We start from the raw sequence: 15,678 nt of genomic DNA on the forward strand, positions 1-15,678 counted from the left end.
GGGAGAAGTTGAAGGCACTTGGGGAGGTCTGGAAACCTTCAGGAGAGTAAACATTTTCCTTTGCCAATGGGACAATGCAGAGTGCTTTAGGTGTGGTTTAAAGAGACTGCAGGTTCCATGATTGTGAGCTGAATCTGAAATTGTATGTGCTGGGTAACAGAGATCTAGGATTTCCTTTGGTTCTGGGCATGGACTTCCAGCACAGTGCTGCGGTGACCATTAACTTCCAGCGATCCTCCTATGAGTTACCACATGCAGATGGTGTCTCCCAGGTTTATCCATTTAGCAAAATCCCAAACTCATTGCAAGATACCCTGCAACTGTATATGGCCCAGCCATTGCCCAATATTTCTCAACAAACCCTACAACACCTTGACCTGTTGAGAGACCGAGCTGATGTAGACACTTTGGACAGAGAGAGACTCCATGACTTATTGCTTGAATGGACCCTGGTGTGTAGTGATGTATTTGGTTTCACTTCCAGACTCCTGCATCAGATTAACACAAATGACCAAATACCCATCAGAAAGAAAGCCTGTAGAATGTCACTGGAGAAGCAGTAGTTCATTGAACAGGAAATCAATGACATGCTGGAGAAGAACATCATAAGGCCTTCCATCTCACCTTAGGCCTCCCCTGTTGTTCTGGTACTGAAGAAAGATGGTGGAATTAGCTGTTGTTTTGATTATTGTGGGTTAAATGCTCATGTAGATGCCTACCGCATGCCTCAGATACAGGAGATCTTGGAGTCCTTGCATGATGCTAGCATTTTCAGTGCACTAGACCTGAGAAGCAGGTACTGGCAAGTGGCTCTTGAAGAGTCCAGCACACCAAAGACTGCTTTCACTATTTGTTGAGGATTATATGAATTTATACATCTTCCTTTTGGACTTGCTGCAGCTACCTTTCAGCTTCTGATGGAAACTGTGTTGCAAGACCTGAGACAAAAAGTGCTCCTTAGTCCCTCTACTCCCCAGATGTGGAACATCTTTCCCATCTCAGAGCAGTCTTTTCCAGGTTACAGCAGGCTGGACTCACTCTCAACCTCAAAGTGCAACCTCATGCAGCGATCATTGACCCTCTTTGGGCATGTGGTATCAGGGAAGGGCACCCAGATGAGTCCCAACAAAATCAAGGCCATCCAAGAATATCCTGAGCTGAAAAACATCAAAGAATGTCAGTATGGTATCATCATTTTATTCCCCAGTTTTCCTAGTGAGCTGCACCTCTTCTTCAGTTGAAGAAGAAGGGAGCTGTTTGGAATTGGGGCAGTACATGTCAAAATGCCTTTAGGGATATTAAGAAAGCCCTTCAATCTGCCCTTATCTTGCAAGCCCCTGATTTTTCAAAACCCTTTGTGGTTCAGACCAATGCCAGTGAAAATGGAGTAGGGGCAGAGGATCAGGAGCAAGTCATTGCTTATGCTCCTCTGTTGCTTAATCCTGCTGAACAGGCTTATTCAGTGTCTGAGAAGTTTGTTTGGTAGTGTTTGGCAGTGGTATGGGCAGTTCAAAAATGTAAGCAATACCTGGAGGGACATAAGTTCACTGTGGTCATGGATCTTGCTGCCCTTACCTGGGTTTTCAATCAGCCAAGGACATCATTTCAACTGACCAGATAGGCCATTAAGTTACAGAGCTTTGACTTTAAGGTTGTGTACTGTGAAGGTCTGTATAATGAGGCCCCTGATTCACTGTCACGCAGTCTTCCTCCAGCAGCACCTCTTGGCATCTGTCAACCTTCTTTACCTTTAACCCAACTCCCAGTGTCATGAGAAGAGATTGGCACTAGACCCAGAGAATCAGCAACTAATTCAAAATATCAAGCAAGGCCAAACAGAACATAAGCAAATCCACTATGTGCTCCAGAATGGTTTTCTCTTCCAAAAACTGCCAGAGAAAGCTGGACACAGGGACCAACTGGTGATCTCTTCAAGTCTTCACCCGCATAGCGAACACCACCATCTGGTTGATCTGAAATCAATCGTATTTAGGAGAACTGTTCACATTCCTGAATTACAAGCTTTGGCTCCATAAAGTTTGAGGTAGAAGCCATAAATCAAGATTAGGTTGCCAACAAGTTTGACAACTTAAATGGATGTTACCTTGGGAACCTGGACACTGTGGGAGGTCAGCAACCCCCTTTTGCTCCATATGGCATAGCAGGCAGCCATAAATCCTTATCTGGAATCCAGTTGCGGGCCTCACAGAATTTTTAACTAAACTTGTGAATTCTAAGAAATCAAGATTCTATAGTGTGCACCAATACAGAATTGCTGTCTGACAATGGGATTAATTTCAAGAAGTCTGGAGATACCAAGAACAAGGTTGTTATGAGAATGTATAACAAAGTTAGCCTTTTTAGAGTTCATTGCCAACCACCCCCAAGTAGTGAGAACAAGGCACACCACAACACCAATATAAAGACGTGCTTATAAAGGACCCAAGAAACTTGTCTGCTTGATTATCAACATTTATATAGTCTGTAAGCAACATTACTTGTTTTATTAATCTTTTGTTATGTGTGTTACCTGTATATCTACTGTTAAGTGCTAGGAATATGCAGTGTCTAATTTTAATAACAAGACAGACAGCCATTTAATTGTAATGAGTTAGACTATTGACCAATATGTATGAATGTTGTTTTCTTTTCTAGGCAGAATGAAGACCCTGATGAGGATACTCAATGTGGCTTATTGGCTTACCATCAGAAAGGATGTCTGGGAGTACAGAAAACAGTGCCAGGTTTGACAGAAGTACAAGCCAAGAATATCCAAGCTCAGCAGGCTTCTGCAGTCCACTGCTCCCGTAGAGCCTTGTTACATGTGGGGTCTGGATTTTATGGGCCCTTTCCCTCGCAGTCCTCGGCAAAATGAGTATCTCCTGGTCATGGTTGATCACCATACAGTTAAGGCACCACAGCTTGTGTCAGTTCTGACTGCAGAAGTTTTTTACATGTTGGGGAACTCCAAAGTACCTAGTTTCAGATCAAGGACCACAGTTTACTTCCCAGTTGATTGATGAAATTTGCAAGCAGTGGGGTGTTACACAGAATTGACAACAGCTTACCATCCACAAACCAACCTCATCGAACATATTAACAAGGTACTGAAATCCATGATCTCATCCTATGTTCAGGACAAACACCACATGTGGGATCGATGACTACCATAATTCAGGGTTGAGATCAATTTTGCATGGCATGAAGGCACAGGGTTCACCCCTGCAGAGCTCGCAAAGCTCAAAGGACCTTTGAAGAACCTTCTCAAAGAAGCTCCCGACCCTGAGCACAGTGCTTATGACAAAATTCAGCACCTGCAGCAAATGCAGAAAATGGTAAAGCAGCATAGCTCCCTGCTTCTCTGATCTAGGCAACCTCCTTTCCACCTCAACAAAGCACAATATCATGAGAGGCTATTTTCAAAGCTCATGATGTAGAAGACCCTTGAGAACAAATGAGGGATCTCCTCCCATACCTGGACTAAAGCATCCGCCAACTCCTGGACAGTCTGTGGTGCAACGTGACGTTGGTAGATGGAGCGAAATATGATGTCCCAGATGTGCTCAATTGGATTCAGGTCTGGGGAACCGGTGGGCCAGTCCATAGCTTCAATGCCTTCATCTTGCAGGAACTGCTGACACATTCCAGCCTCATGAGGTCTAGCATCGTCCTGCATTAGGAGGAACCCAAGGCCAACCGCACCAGCATATGGTCTCACAAGGGGTCTGAGGATCTCATCTCGGTACCTAATGGCAGTCAGTCTACCTCTGGCAAACGCATGGAGGGCTGTGCGACACAATGTAATTTCATCAAAAATGATATAACTTGATATAGTTATTATGTCAACTTGCCATCAATTTTGACCAAAGCAGCCTTTTTGACAGCTGACACCTTTTGGAAAGAGCATTTATAAATGTTTGTTTCTCTCAGTTTTAATTAGGGGTTTATGTAGATGACATACAGCTTTCCACACAGTGCCCTACAGTGAAATTTTACAGGAAATGCTTAGAAAGCTGCTGACACTACTTATGACAGTAAAACCACTTGTGATGCTCTGTCAGACTTGTGGTTATGCTTCCAGTTGACGTGCAAGAGGAGGTGTTCATTGAATCTCAGTGCTTTAAATGAATATCATTTGTGCAAAAGAATTACTTTACTACAAATAGATTACATAAGTACAGCTTTTGTAAATACACATGTATCAATTTTAGTGTTTTATTCATGTCATTACACAAGTGTGTATTGATAGTTGTAGCAGGATATTTTCTGTCTCATAACTGCATGTGTGATAGAGTGAACAGGTTTCTAGTAAATCTTTTATAACCGTAACATTGCATCTACACAGGATACAGCAATTTTCCTAATATTTAGCAAGTGGTAGTAGAATTCCTGAGATTCAACCAAGTTGTGGCTTTAATCTATTCTGCAATGTGATGGAACACACCTTTAAAAGTAAATGTATGCAATTAATTGAAATGTCTGTAATTTCACTGTACCTACAAAACACATGAACTGTTCACTTACAAGCTATATCTGGTAGGATATTATTGTTGTTTTTACAGCTCGCTGAATTTTATTAAGGATACATTGTAAATACTTTTATAATTATAGGTAATTAAAAACCTGTTACAATCAGAAAAGTCCAGTTACAAGAACAATAGTTCTTAAAATCACTCACTGTATTATACATGTGTAATTACATAACACAAAATTTACATACATTTGTGTATTTGCTAATACATATACTATATGGCCAAAAGTTTTCGATTGTCACACAACTTGAGTGACATCCCATTCTTAATCCATATGGTCTAATATGATGTCGGCCCACCCTTTAGGCCAAAAACAGCTTCGAGTCTTTTGGGAAGGCTTTCCACAAGAGTTAGGAGTGTGTTTATGGGAGTTTTTGACGCATTCATGAGGTCAGATGATGGATGAGAAGGCCTGGCTCACAGTCTCTGCTCTAATTCATCCCAAAGGTGTTCTATCGGGTTGAGGTCAGGACTCTATGCAGGACAGTCAAGTTTGTCCACTCCAAACTTGCTAATCCATGTCTTTATGGACCTCGATTTGTGCACAGTCATGTTAGAACAGGAAGGGGCCGTCGCCAAATTGTTCCCACAAAGTTGGGAACATGAAATTGTCCAAAATCTCTTGGTCTGCTGAAGCATGAAGAGTTCCTTTCACTGGAACTAATGGGCCGAGTCCAACTCCTGCAAAACAACCCCACACCATAAATGCTTTTGCTTTTTAAACTGTTGGAAATGTTGCTGATGCATTTTGGCAAAGCAGCGTGCCTCAGCCCAACCTTGATCATAAAGCACTTGACCTTGTTCCTTTTATATCCAAAAACATTTAAAACATTTTAGAATATTTCTCAATAAATTTAATTTTACATTGTACCAACATGTTTGTAAGGTGTTGCATTTGCCAAGTTTGGAATGAGCTAAACAATGATGTTGATAAAATAAACCATTAAATATCTTGTCTTTGTACTGTTTTGGTTCAAATACAGCTTAAAATAGATTTTTAAATGCTTTATTTTATTATTTGCATTGTGGTGGAAATCGTGACAAAAAATGAATTTGAGCCTCGAGTGAGTAACAGGTTTATTAAAAAGCGAACATGACAAAAAATGGATTCTCTCTCCCTTTCCTAAATCTTTCCTAGCTGTGTGTTGTGCTTCTTATACCCTTCTGTCATTCCCCCGCCCTTACGTTCCTTTCGTCGCAATAAGCATTAGTCAGCATTATTCTCAATTGTACACCATTTTCTTACATGTTTATCTTATACGACCTGTTTACTGCGAACAGCCAGCGAGAACATCCAGATCCGACCCATAGCCTTGTGGCTAGGCGCTACGGCTCTCTCGCTGCCTCTTATCTTCACATCTTCTGTTCTGATAGCGAGGTCACTTCCTCTTATCTTATGAGACACAAAAAATCCCGCTACCTCTCGGCCACTGTGACATTTAGAATCATCCTTAAGCATAATAGCTCAAAAGGCATATTTCAACACAATTAAATACATTTCCACGAGAGCATTTTACTTACTATTCCAAAATATTTGGAATTGGGTTTGTCACTGAACACATTTGAATCTATAATAAAAGACCTGTGAGCTCACTACTCAGGGTTACTCAGTGATGGTTGTCATCTGATCAATTTGCTCTGCTCCAGAAAAATCATTATTTCATAGTACTTCTTTTTGTGTTATCTTCTCCTTAACAGTTTGCAGGGAGCAGCCTTATTGGTTCAAATTTAGCAAAAAAGACACAAGCTGAGGTCAAGTAAGTGATTTTACTGTGTGTGATTTACTACAGGTAGACATACAGGTAACAGTGGTTAAGTATCTGGATTAATTCAGCAGAATGATTACATATTCTTTGCATGAAATTTTATGCAGGATGTATCTGGGTCTACTACAAGACATTAGTGGAGGTTCTTTGGTCCAGCTTTGAATCAGTAAGTTAGTAGCATGCAATTTACATTAGCAGGTAACCTGAGAGCTCCACATCAATAAATATTTGGTGTTAACTTTACGAAATTAAACATCTTCCTTTCAAAATCTTCACTCAGGAATTCCATATAAATCCATCAAATTCATCTCTATTTCTACAGTAGACTTGTTGATTCAAAGAAGAGAAAAGGTGCTGCTGATTCCCCAAGAGAAATTTTAATAATTTAGAATGATCAGCATTAAACTCCAGCATGTGTAGGAAAATAAAATGCAGCTGTCTGACATATTTTCAAAAAGTTGTATTTTATGTTTATGTTTGCATCACATAACAGGACAGAGCTTGGTGTGCTACAACTCTCATGCATTGCGCATATCATACAAAGGTCTCCTCAGTAGAACTTCACTGTTCAGAAAAATGCTTTTTTTAAAATATATGAATAAAGATAAAAAATTAGAAATACAGCAATTTTACAAGAATTAAAAAAATGAACTGAATTAATTATATTTGGTCCATTAGCAGTTAAGATGTCCTTTTTGTGAAACTCTAAAAGCCTAAATGCTAGTTATTCAACCCCAGAGGTGGTGTAAGCTGTCCCTTGGATGGTGTTCTGGTCATCCTCCTCCTTGACTGCATTCTCAATCTTCAACCAAAGAGCATAACAGTGCTCCTTAATGTCTTTTCCCATGAATGCATAAAGAAATGGGTTCAGACAGCTGTTGGTATGGACAAGGATGAGACTAAACACATATGCGGTGTCCAATGATTCATGATATGGCATGAATAAGTTAATCAAAATAACAGTGTGATATGGCAGGCAGCAGATCAAGAAAGTAACAATCAGCACCGTCATAATCTTGAATGGCTTTTTGGATCTTGCCATCTGGTTGGACTTCAGCTTTCGTATTATGACAACATAACAGATGAAAATGATCAGGAATGGGATCACAAATAAAAAAATGAATCGGCATGCTAGGGTAGCAACATAATTTTCAAAATGAATGTATGTGCAGAAAAAAACTGTTCTGTACTTGTACAGTTCTAGGAAAGCAGCTGAAGGTGCGCTAAGTGCTGCGGAGATGACCCAGGCTAGTATGACTACCACAGAGGCCTTTCTTACAGTGCGCTGGTTTTGAGCCCACACAGGAAATGCAACAATCACACAGCGGTCCATACTGATGATGACGAGGAGGAAGATACTGCTGAACATGTTGAGGTACAACATGAAGTAACTGAAATTGCACATGAAGCGCCCAAAGAGCTATGCATTTCTGACCATGTTAAAGACTCTGAATGGCAGAAAGGAGCAGAATATGAAGTCAGATATGGCCAGACTCAGGTACCAGGTGCTGACGACTGACTTCTTGACCTTAAATCCTGCAGTCCAGATCACCAAGCCATTTCCAGCAATACCCAGGACAATGATGACCACATTAGTTACTGCATAGAAAATGCACACTTCATCGCAAGGTGGTGAATCCATAGTCTGATTCATAGGGTGGTGCGTGTAGTCATAGTCATAGTCATAATATTCTGGTTCTGTTGTTGTGGTTGAATTCATGATGTCTCTTGATTCTGTACAGAGAAAAGTGCAGTTCTGTGGAGTACTGATGAGAAAGGAGCAAATAAAATTTTATGTATTCAGTTTTGAAATATTTCAAATTAAATATGACTTATTTGTGCAAATTGTTATGTATTTGCTAATTTTGTTTTAGGGAAAAGACATATAATTTGACAATGTTTGCACAGTTCATGTTTGGTTAATTTTCATTTAATTCATGTAAAATTCAGCAAATAGACAGTAATTGTGCATTAAAATCTGCAGAAGTGTGTTTTCTATAGAGGATGTGTTAGTTATTTTCAACTAACTCAATAAAACATTGTCATTTGAGTAGGGAAGCACAAACATTTACATCCGACATACATATAGGGTATGCATTGTGAGTTTTATAGCACTGCTGCACTATACACTGAACTTTGGCAGCTGTACTGTTGAACTCACATCTGAACCAAATAAATGAAGTCAAACTCAACTGTGCAGAGAAAAACCGAGAAGCTGATTTTGATCTCCTCAATAGAGACACAGCATAAAGATGTAATCGTATTCTGTATATTCTGAAATGTTTTGGTATACGATAATTTTGTATCCCAAAGACCACTACTGTCATTGGCTGTTGGGCATAAACTATATAACACATTTTATATAAACACAATTTACATCATTAAAGCTTAATAAATCCAGTATAAAGAACATCTGGTTTATGTTTGAATGAAAACTACTCACCTGTTGATGGCTGCTTCAGTTCAGAGCTGCAGAGCTGATGGTTTTGTTGCTTGTGATGAGGGACAAACTTTATCTATCCTGAGAATTTCTCAACACTCAGTTCCGCTCTGTGCTCAGTTTAGTTCTAAGAATTTAAAGTAGAGAACCACACAGCCATGTCTGCTGAAAAATGATCTTCAACAAACACAAGGCTAGATACATGCCATGCAGGGGTAGATTAACTTGCCCCTAGGCCTCTTAAATCTGCCCCAGCTTAACCTTTTAAATGTTCAGGATCCACCAATGGGTCCAGATTTTTACTACACACTTCTATAACCTAGGATTAATTAAATAACTTTGTATTATTGTAGCCCACATAGTTAATGATTAATAGGCCAATAAATATAAAGAGCAACAGAAAAGCAAAACTATAAAAGAAATACTTTTATAACATTTTATTTTCTACAACAGTTTAAATACTTGCTACAACAATTAAAATATAGATTTTTCTAATTAAAACTAGACGCTGTACAATCTTATAAATGCATAGAGAATAAAACTTTATTCCGTCTTTGTTTGATGTTTTTTAGCCTCGTTTACATGTCTAAGAGGAAAAGGTCATTTTCTAATGGTTGATTTTGTGTTGAAACATTAGGAATATAAGAGATCAAAATCCAGAAGGAAAATTTCCTGAGCGAACTCATAGTTGGTTTGACAAACTCAGCTAATAACGTTGAGCAGTTAAAGCAGTTGTGGACTGTTTTGGGTTCATATCATATTGAATTGTTACATTTAGAGGGTTGTGTTATGCTGTGTCCACTTATTTTAGGTTATTTTACATTTAACTGATTATTTTCATTGATTTGTTGCAGCAAGTAGTTGATAAAGGTGGTTGAAAATGTACTCAATGTGTTTGCTGAGGTTGCCAGTCGCTATGGGACTCCAGCTGATTGCTAGGGTTTTGTTCTATTCAAGCTGTTTTCAAGGTTGTTGCAGCAGTGTTTTAAAGGGATTACAATGGTTTTCCAGGTGGTTGCTAGGTTGTCGCTATAGTATTCTAGTTGTGTAAAATAGGTGTTGCTAATGTACTTTTATCCTGCTGACATAAGTGAAGTGTATAAATGTTTGACTAAATATTGTACAATGACTGGTGAAATAAAAGATTCCCCTTGATCATTCCTCCATTCAAGGACCTAGCCTAAACTTTCACAATGGGGTGGTCGAGTTAGACCTAATGAATTTATTGTGATGACAAAAGGACAAAAATAAAATGGCGATCAATGGTTAAAATTAAAAGAATACTGTGAAATCACAAATTTGAGTAAAATTAAGCAAGTTATTCCTGGGTACAGCTCTGAGCAAGGTCAGGGGCAGATTTAAGAGGCCTAGGGGCAAGTTAATCTACCCCTGCATGGCATGTATCTAGCCTTGTGTTTCTTGAAGATCATTTTTTAGATGCATCCATGGCACAACTACTACTTGCAGACTGACTGCTATGGCCCCAGGGCCCAGAGCATGGCACAGTGGTTTAAGCAGTGTGTTTTACCCATTTTTAATGCAGCTTATCTTAATGTGCCATAAGTCAGTGCTGAGTACTTCCTGCACACTATGCATTTGTCTTTTCTTGTTTTAAAACATTAGATAAACAAGAAGTCCTTCATAAAATGAGGCAGGATGTAGGAGCAACGCAAACACATAATAATATGCAGTGTGAGGGCACCACCTAGTGTTTATCCAGTCAACACATAATCCATAATGAGAAATTGTAGACCAGCTAGAGAATGTTCTCCGAGATATCTTCAACTCAGAGAAATCTTCATCTCGCTAAGCTGTTGTTCCAGCATGTTTCAAGGCCACAACCACTGTCCCCATGCCAAAGAAATCTCCAGTGTCTTCCCTCAAATACAACCCATGTAGTCACCACTTGTCACCAATGTCACAGACCAATCAAAACAAGTTCTATGGCATATTTCTAATCATACCAAATTTGGTTTCTGGGTGTAAAGAATAGGTTAACAATACAGTTTGTTCATACACTAACTTTTTTTCATTCAGTATGTAAGCTACAGCTATTTCGCACTAGAGGGTGCAATTACCTCACTAATATGGGCCTAAATTTATCCCCATGCAGAGAGTAGTAGTGGATCCAAATCTACATACTATTAAACTGCCATACTAATGACTGATATAATGTTTGGTAGCAGTGTAACAATATGCATGTGAATGTTTTCTACATGAGGATCATGAGACATGAGAGTCTTCTATTGTGAGATCTGCCTGACAGGGTCTCTCTCCGCAGATCCTCACCAACTTCTACAGATGCACCATAGAGAGCATCCTCACGGGCTGCACCTTTGTTTGGTACATCAGCTGCACTGCCTATGACTGCAAGGCCTTTAAAGGAGTGATGAGCACAGCAGAAGCCATCATAGACAAGCTTCCAGCCTTACAGGAAATCAACCTGTCCCACTGCCTTAGCAAGATCAAAAAGATCCGGTCAGAAAGCGTCACCCAGCCCACTGCCTGTTCACCATCCTGCCATCAGGCAGGAGATTTTGTAGCATACAGGCTAGAACAACCTGGTTAATGAACAGTTTCTACCCACAGGCTGTTAGACTTCTGAGCAAGCTGTGAGTCCTTCCCCAACTACCATTTCACTCAGTCACTCTGTCAGTATTATTACTATATCATATCATCTCTGCTATGGATAATAACACCTTAACACTAAGTCACTTTAAAGGACAAAAACACTAAGTCACTTAAACCACTTTAAAATGTGTGTTGTCTCTATATTTTATGTATATTTTCTCTATATCTTTTGTAGATTTTGTGTATATTTAATATATTTCAGTTTATTTTTCTTGTATTTTTACTTATTTATTTCCTGTAGAGTGATTACCTGAGCCTCACCACAAGCATTTCCATGTATAAATGTCCTGTCATGTTGTGCAAATGACAAATAAACTTTAACTTGAAACGTGAGAGCCTGACGTACTTTGTTGACATAGACATTTACCTTACATTGTTCTATAAGGCTAAAGGGGATTTGGGAGTAAAATGGCATATGTGACTGCTTCATGAAACACCACCATGGCTAGACATTAAAACAGGAGTGGGTGAAACATCTAAATGGCTCACTAAATCAGGAAATCCACATTATTCCTGTGAATGGAATTTGAAGAGGTTTCCAGGAAAAACAGATTTGTAGATTGTATATTTCAGTTAATCTTTCTGATACACATCTTCTTTTTATTCTGTAGCAGTTAAATAGTGAGGTCTATGTTGCAATACAGAACGCACTGAATTTCATCTGTTTCTAAATTTGCAGAGAACAGCTTTATGGGCTCAGAGTTGAGTTTAAATGAGTACAAAATTAGACCAATGAAAAAGAAGCAGAAATCAGGTTTACTGTTATAATGTGTATTGTAATACAGATAGATATACAGGGTTAGGGCAAGATAAGTTAAGAACTACTTTGCTGCTGAAAAGGGCATGCATCCCATGCTGTGCATCCTATTAAATGTATTTTATCACGGTTTATAGTACGGCAAATTAAAATTTAATTTAATTACAAGCACATTACATAATACAATAGGGTAAAACAAAGCAAAGAGAGAAATAGTATTTGTGATCTATATTTCAATGTCCATGGCAGCTGATACAAAACCTCCCAAGCTAACTCGAAACAGATTGGCAGAGATCGAGAACCCTTCTGTGCATTACAGCATGGGTTGCCAATCTTAGTTCTAGCAACCAAACACTATTTACATTTTTGTGCTTTGGAAAAACACCAAAATCTCAATGTGTGTCTAATATCACCCCTAATCATTACCCTGTTAAAAATTAGATCATCTGGAAATTAAAATTATACGGCATCTTATATCAGAAGTGCAATTTTTTATATAGTTAACTTAAGGGTAATGATGAACTCTGGTGCTTAAAAATGTTAAATATTTTTATTGAATGTTCAAAAGTGATGACTGGTAAATGGAACTTTTACTATAGATGGGGAAAATATCACAAATTTAGCCACATAGAGCAGGCTATATGTTAAGCTAAGCTAGTCCTCTTACATAAAAGTGCGTAAGTTAAAATATGAAGTTTTTTTGCGAGATTGTTTTTTTTTTTCATATTTCATATTGCTGCTGCAATGGCAATCTAACAAAGACATTACTTGTGGTGCACAAGCTGGAAAAGGGTGATTGCTCTGGGTAAACTGCTTGAGGTATCTGTTCCTTGGACAGTGTTCTGATCCTCCTCCTCTTTGAATGCATTCTCAATTTTTGACCAAAAAGCATAACAGTGCTCCTTAATGTCTTTTCCCATGAATGCATAAAGAAATGGGTTCAGACACCTGTTGGCATGGGCAAGAATGAGACTAAACACATATGCAATGACCAAAGGATTATTAGGTGGCATGAATAATCCCATCAAAGAAAGTGTTTGAAATGGCAGCCAGCAGATCAAGAAAGTGACAATCAGCACCGTCATGATCTTAACAGGCTTTTTGGAATTTACTGTCTGGTTGGACTTCAGCTTTCCAATGATGAAAATATAACAAATGATAATGATCACGAATGGGACAATAAATGAAAAAACAAATCGGCAGGCTATGATAGCAGCATATTGTTCCTTATTATTGTAATACCTACAAATAGTTTTCTGGCTGTTATTATCATAACTAATCTCTCGAATAGCAGCAGGTGGTGCACTACATGTTGCTGCAATGATCCAAGCTAAGATGACCGTCACTAAAGCCTTTCTTATGGTGCGCTTGTTCTGAGCCCACACAGGAAACATAACAAGCACACAGCGGTCTACACTGATGATGACGAGGAGGAAGATGCTGCTGTACATGTTGAGTGATATCATGAAGGAACCAAACTTGCACATGAATCCCCCAAAGGTCCAGTCTTTACTGACTGTATATGCCACAACGAAGGGCAGAGTGGAGCAGAATATGAAGTCAGCCACTGCCAGGCTCAGGTACCAGGTGCTGACGACTGACTTCTTCACCTTAAATCCTGCAATCCAGATCACCAAACCATTTCCAGCCAAACCCAGGATGAAGATGATCATTTCAGTTGCTACATAAAAAATACACATTGCATTGCTGCAAGATGTTGAACTCGTAGTGTTGTTCTTATTTTCAACATCTGTCTGTGTCACTGGGGTTGAATTCATGGTGGCTCTTGATTCTGTGCAGCAAACAAAAATAGAAAATTGAGCTTCTCTTGAGTACTGATAAGAAATGAACATTTAATTGGAAGTAAGCACGTCCTCTACTAGGCACTCACTTTTTGACAAATATTTATTTATTTGAAGTGTTTAACTTGGATTGGAAAAAATGTACCATAGGTTATGCACAGTTCACATTTTCTCCACTATGACAAATTCAAGGAAATAAACAGAAACTGCATTAAAACATGCAGAAGTGTATTATTTTCCCTTAGGTAATAAACAAAACCTCAAACAAACCTCAAACTTTTTATATGACTGCATACACTTATAATTTCTATAATGTGAAACTTATTGTAGTGCTCCACTATGCATCAAAGTTTGGCATCTGCACAGCTGAACTCAAACATCTGAATTAAATAATCTAGATCAAATTCAGATCTGATGAGATAAAGAGACAAGCTGATGTTGTCCGGTTTATCTCCTTTATAGACAGGAATAACATAAAAATCTTTATTCTGTATATTTTAAAATATTTGAGTACACAAGGTAGATTTTGTACACTAAAACCACTGCTCTCATTGGCCATCAGGCATCATGTAGGTGAGTCAAGTCTATTCATACAGCACATTTATACACAAGTAATTAACATAAATAAAAGTTAAATAGAACTGACATAAAGAACATCTGGTTTGTATTTGAATGGAAACGACTTACCTGTCAAATGCTCCTTCAGTTCAGAGCTGCAGAGCTGGTGATGAGGGACAAACTTTCTGTATCAGGGAAGTTGCATAACTTTCAGTGACTTCCCCATCATAATATCTGTTCTAAGACTCAAACATGTTGAAAACCACACAGCTCTCTCTGTGAGCAATGACCCTCAGCAAGCACAAAGCTAGATACATGCTTTGTAGGAGTAGATAAACTTGACCCAGGGCCACATAAACCTGCCCCAGCTTAAGCTTTTAAATTGCCAGGACCCACTAGCAGGTCCAAACTTCTACTTCTAGAACCTAAAATCAACTTAGCAATATTGCTTTGTAGTCCATGTCGTTACTGAGTAATAAGCCTCGGTACATGATATTTGTCATAACACCAATAGTTAGAAATGTTTTCCAACATTTTATCTACTACAGCAATTTAAATACTTCCTACAATCATTAAAACATGTCTTACAAATGCAACTGTAAAGAGTATAAAACAAATAGCACTGTAATTCTGTCTTGTTTATTGTGTTTTACCTTCATTTATTATAGTGAAGAAAAGGTCATTTTCTGGATGTGTTTGTAAAAGACCACTGCTCTCATTAGTCATCTCAGAAGGTCAAGGGCTGTGGACACTAGATGTTATATACAAGGCAAGTTTTTCATGTAGCACATTAACTATGAAAGTTAAAATTAAAACAAGATAAAAATCTAGAAGGGACAATTTCATGAGTGAGCTTTCAGCAAATAAGCTAATAATTCTGAAAAGATACAGCAGTTGTGAAGTGTATTGTAAGTAAACTGTAAGACAAAGTGAGTTATTTTATTTCTGTATTTTAATGAGGAAATTATGTAAACATTTGAATCAAGTATATTAAATCCATCACTTTTTTCAGTGTATTTTTGTAATATATAAGTCAATTTATATGTGCAGACTTAAATTGACAAATGATCATAATTTTTTAAAGTTGGCAGATATGGGTAAATTACTAACAAAATAATGTTTAAATGTACTTTTAAAGTTTAAATGTAGTACTCTAGAAAAAGCAGAAAGTGATTTTGTTCCTGGTTTTAAT

The 15,678-nt window shown here is 38.3% G+C and overlaps 1 protein-coding gene and 1 pseudogene across 1 annotated transcript; both read right to left on the bottom strand.

Moving 5' to 3' along the window:
• Nucleotides 1-6,296: 6,296 nt before the first annotated feature.
• Nucleotides 6,297-8,803, bottom strand: LOC108414925 (annotated as a pseudogene).
• Nucleotides 8,804-12,107: 3,304 nt separating this feature from the next.
• LOC119261813 (chemokine-like receptor 1) lies at nt 12,108-14,704 on the bottom strand. The gene is made up of 2 exons (XM_037531565.1): nt 14,616-14,704; nt 12,108-13,918 (listed from the first exon to the last, which is right to left on the bottom strand). The coding sequence occupies exon 2, from the start codon at nt 13,902-13,904 to the stop codon at nt 12,891-12,893; it is 1,014 nt and encodes a 337-aa protein (XP_037387462.1). The 5' UTR covers nt 13,905-13,918; nt 14,616-14,704; the 3' UTR covers nt 12,108-12,890.
• Between the last annotated feature and the right edge of the window lie 974 nt (nt 14,705-15,678).

This window comes from Pygocentrus nattereri, chromosome 20 (assembly GCF_015220715.1).
Source record: "Pygocentrus nattereri isolate fPygNat1 chromosome 20, fPygNat1.pri, whole genome shotgun sequence".
NCBI lineage: Eukaryota > Metazoa > Chordata > Actinopteri > Characiformes > Serrasalmidae > Pygocentrus > Pygocentrus nattereri.

What these genes read in the sequence shown, in the direction of transcription:
- LOC119261813 (XM_037531565.1), bottom strand. Translation starts at nt 13,904, where the DNA reads ATGAATTCAACCCCAGTGACACAGACAGATGTTGAAAATAAGAACAAC.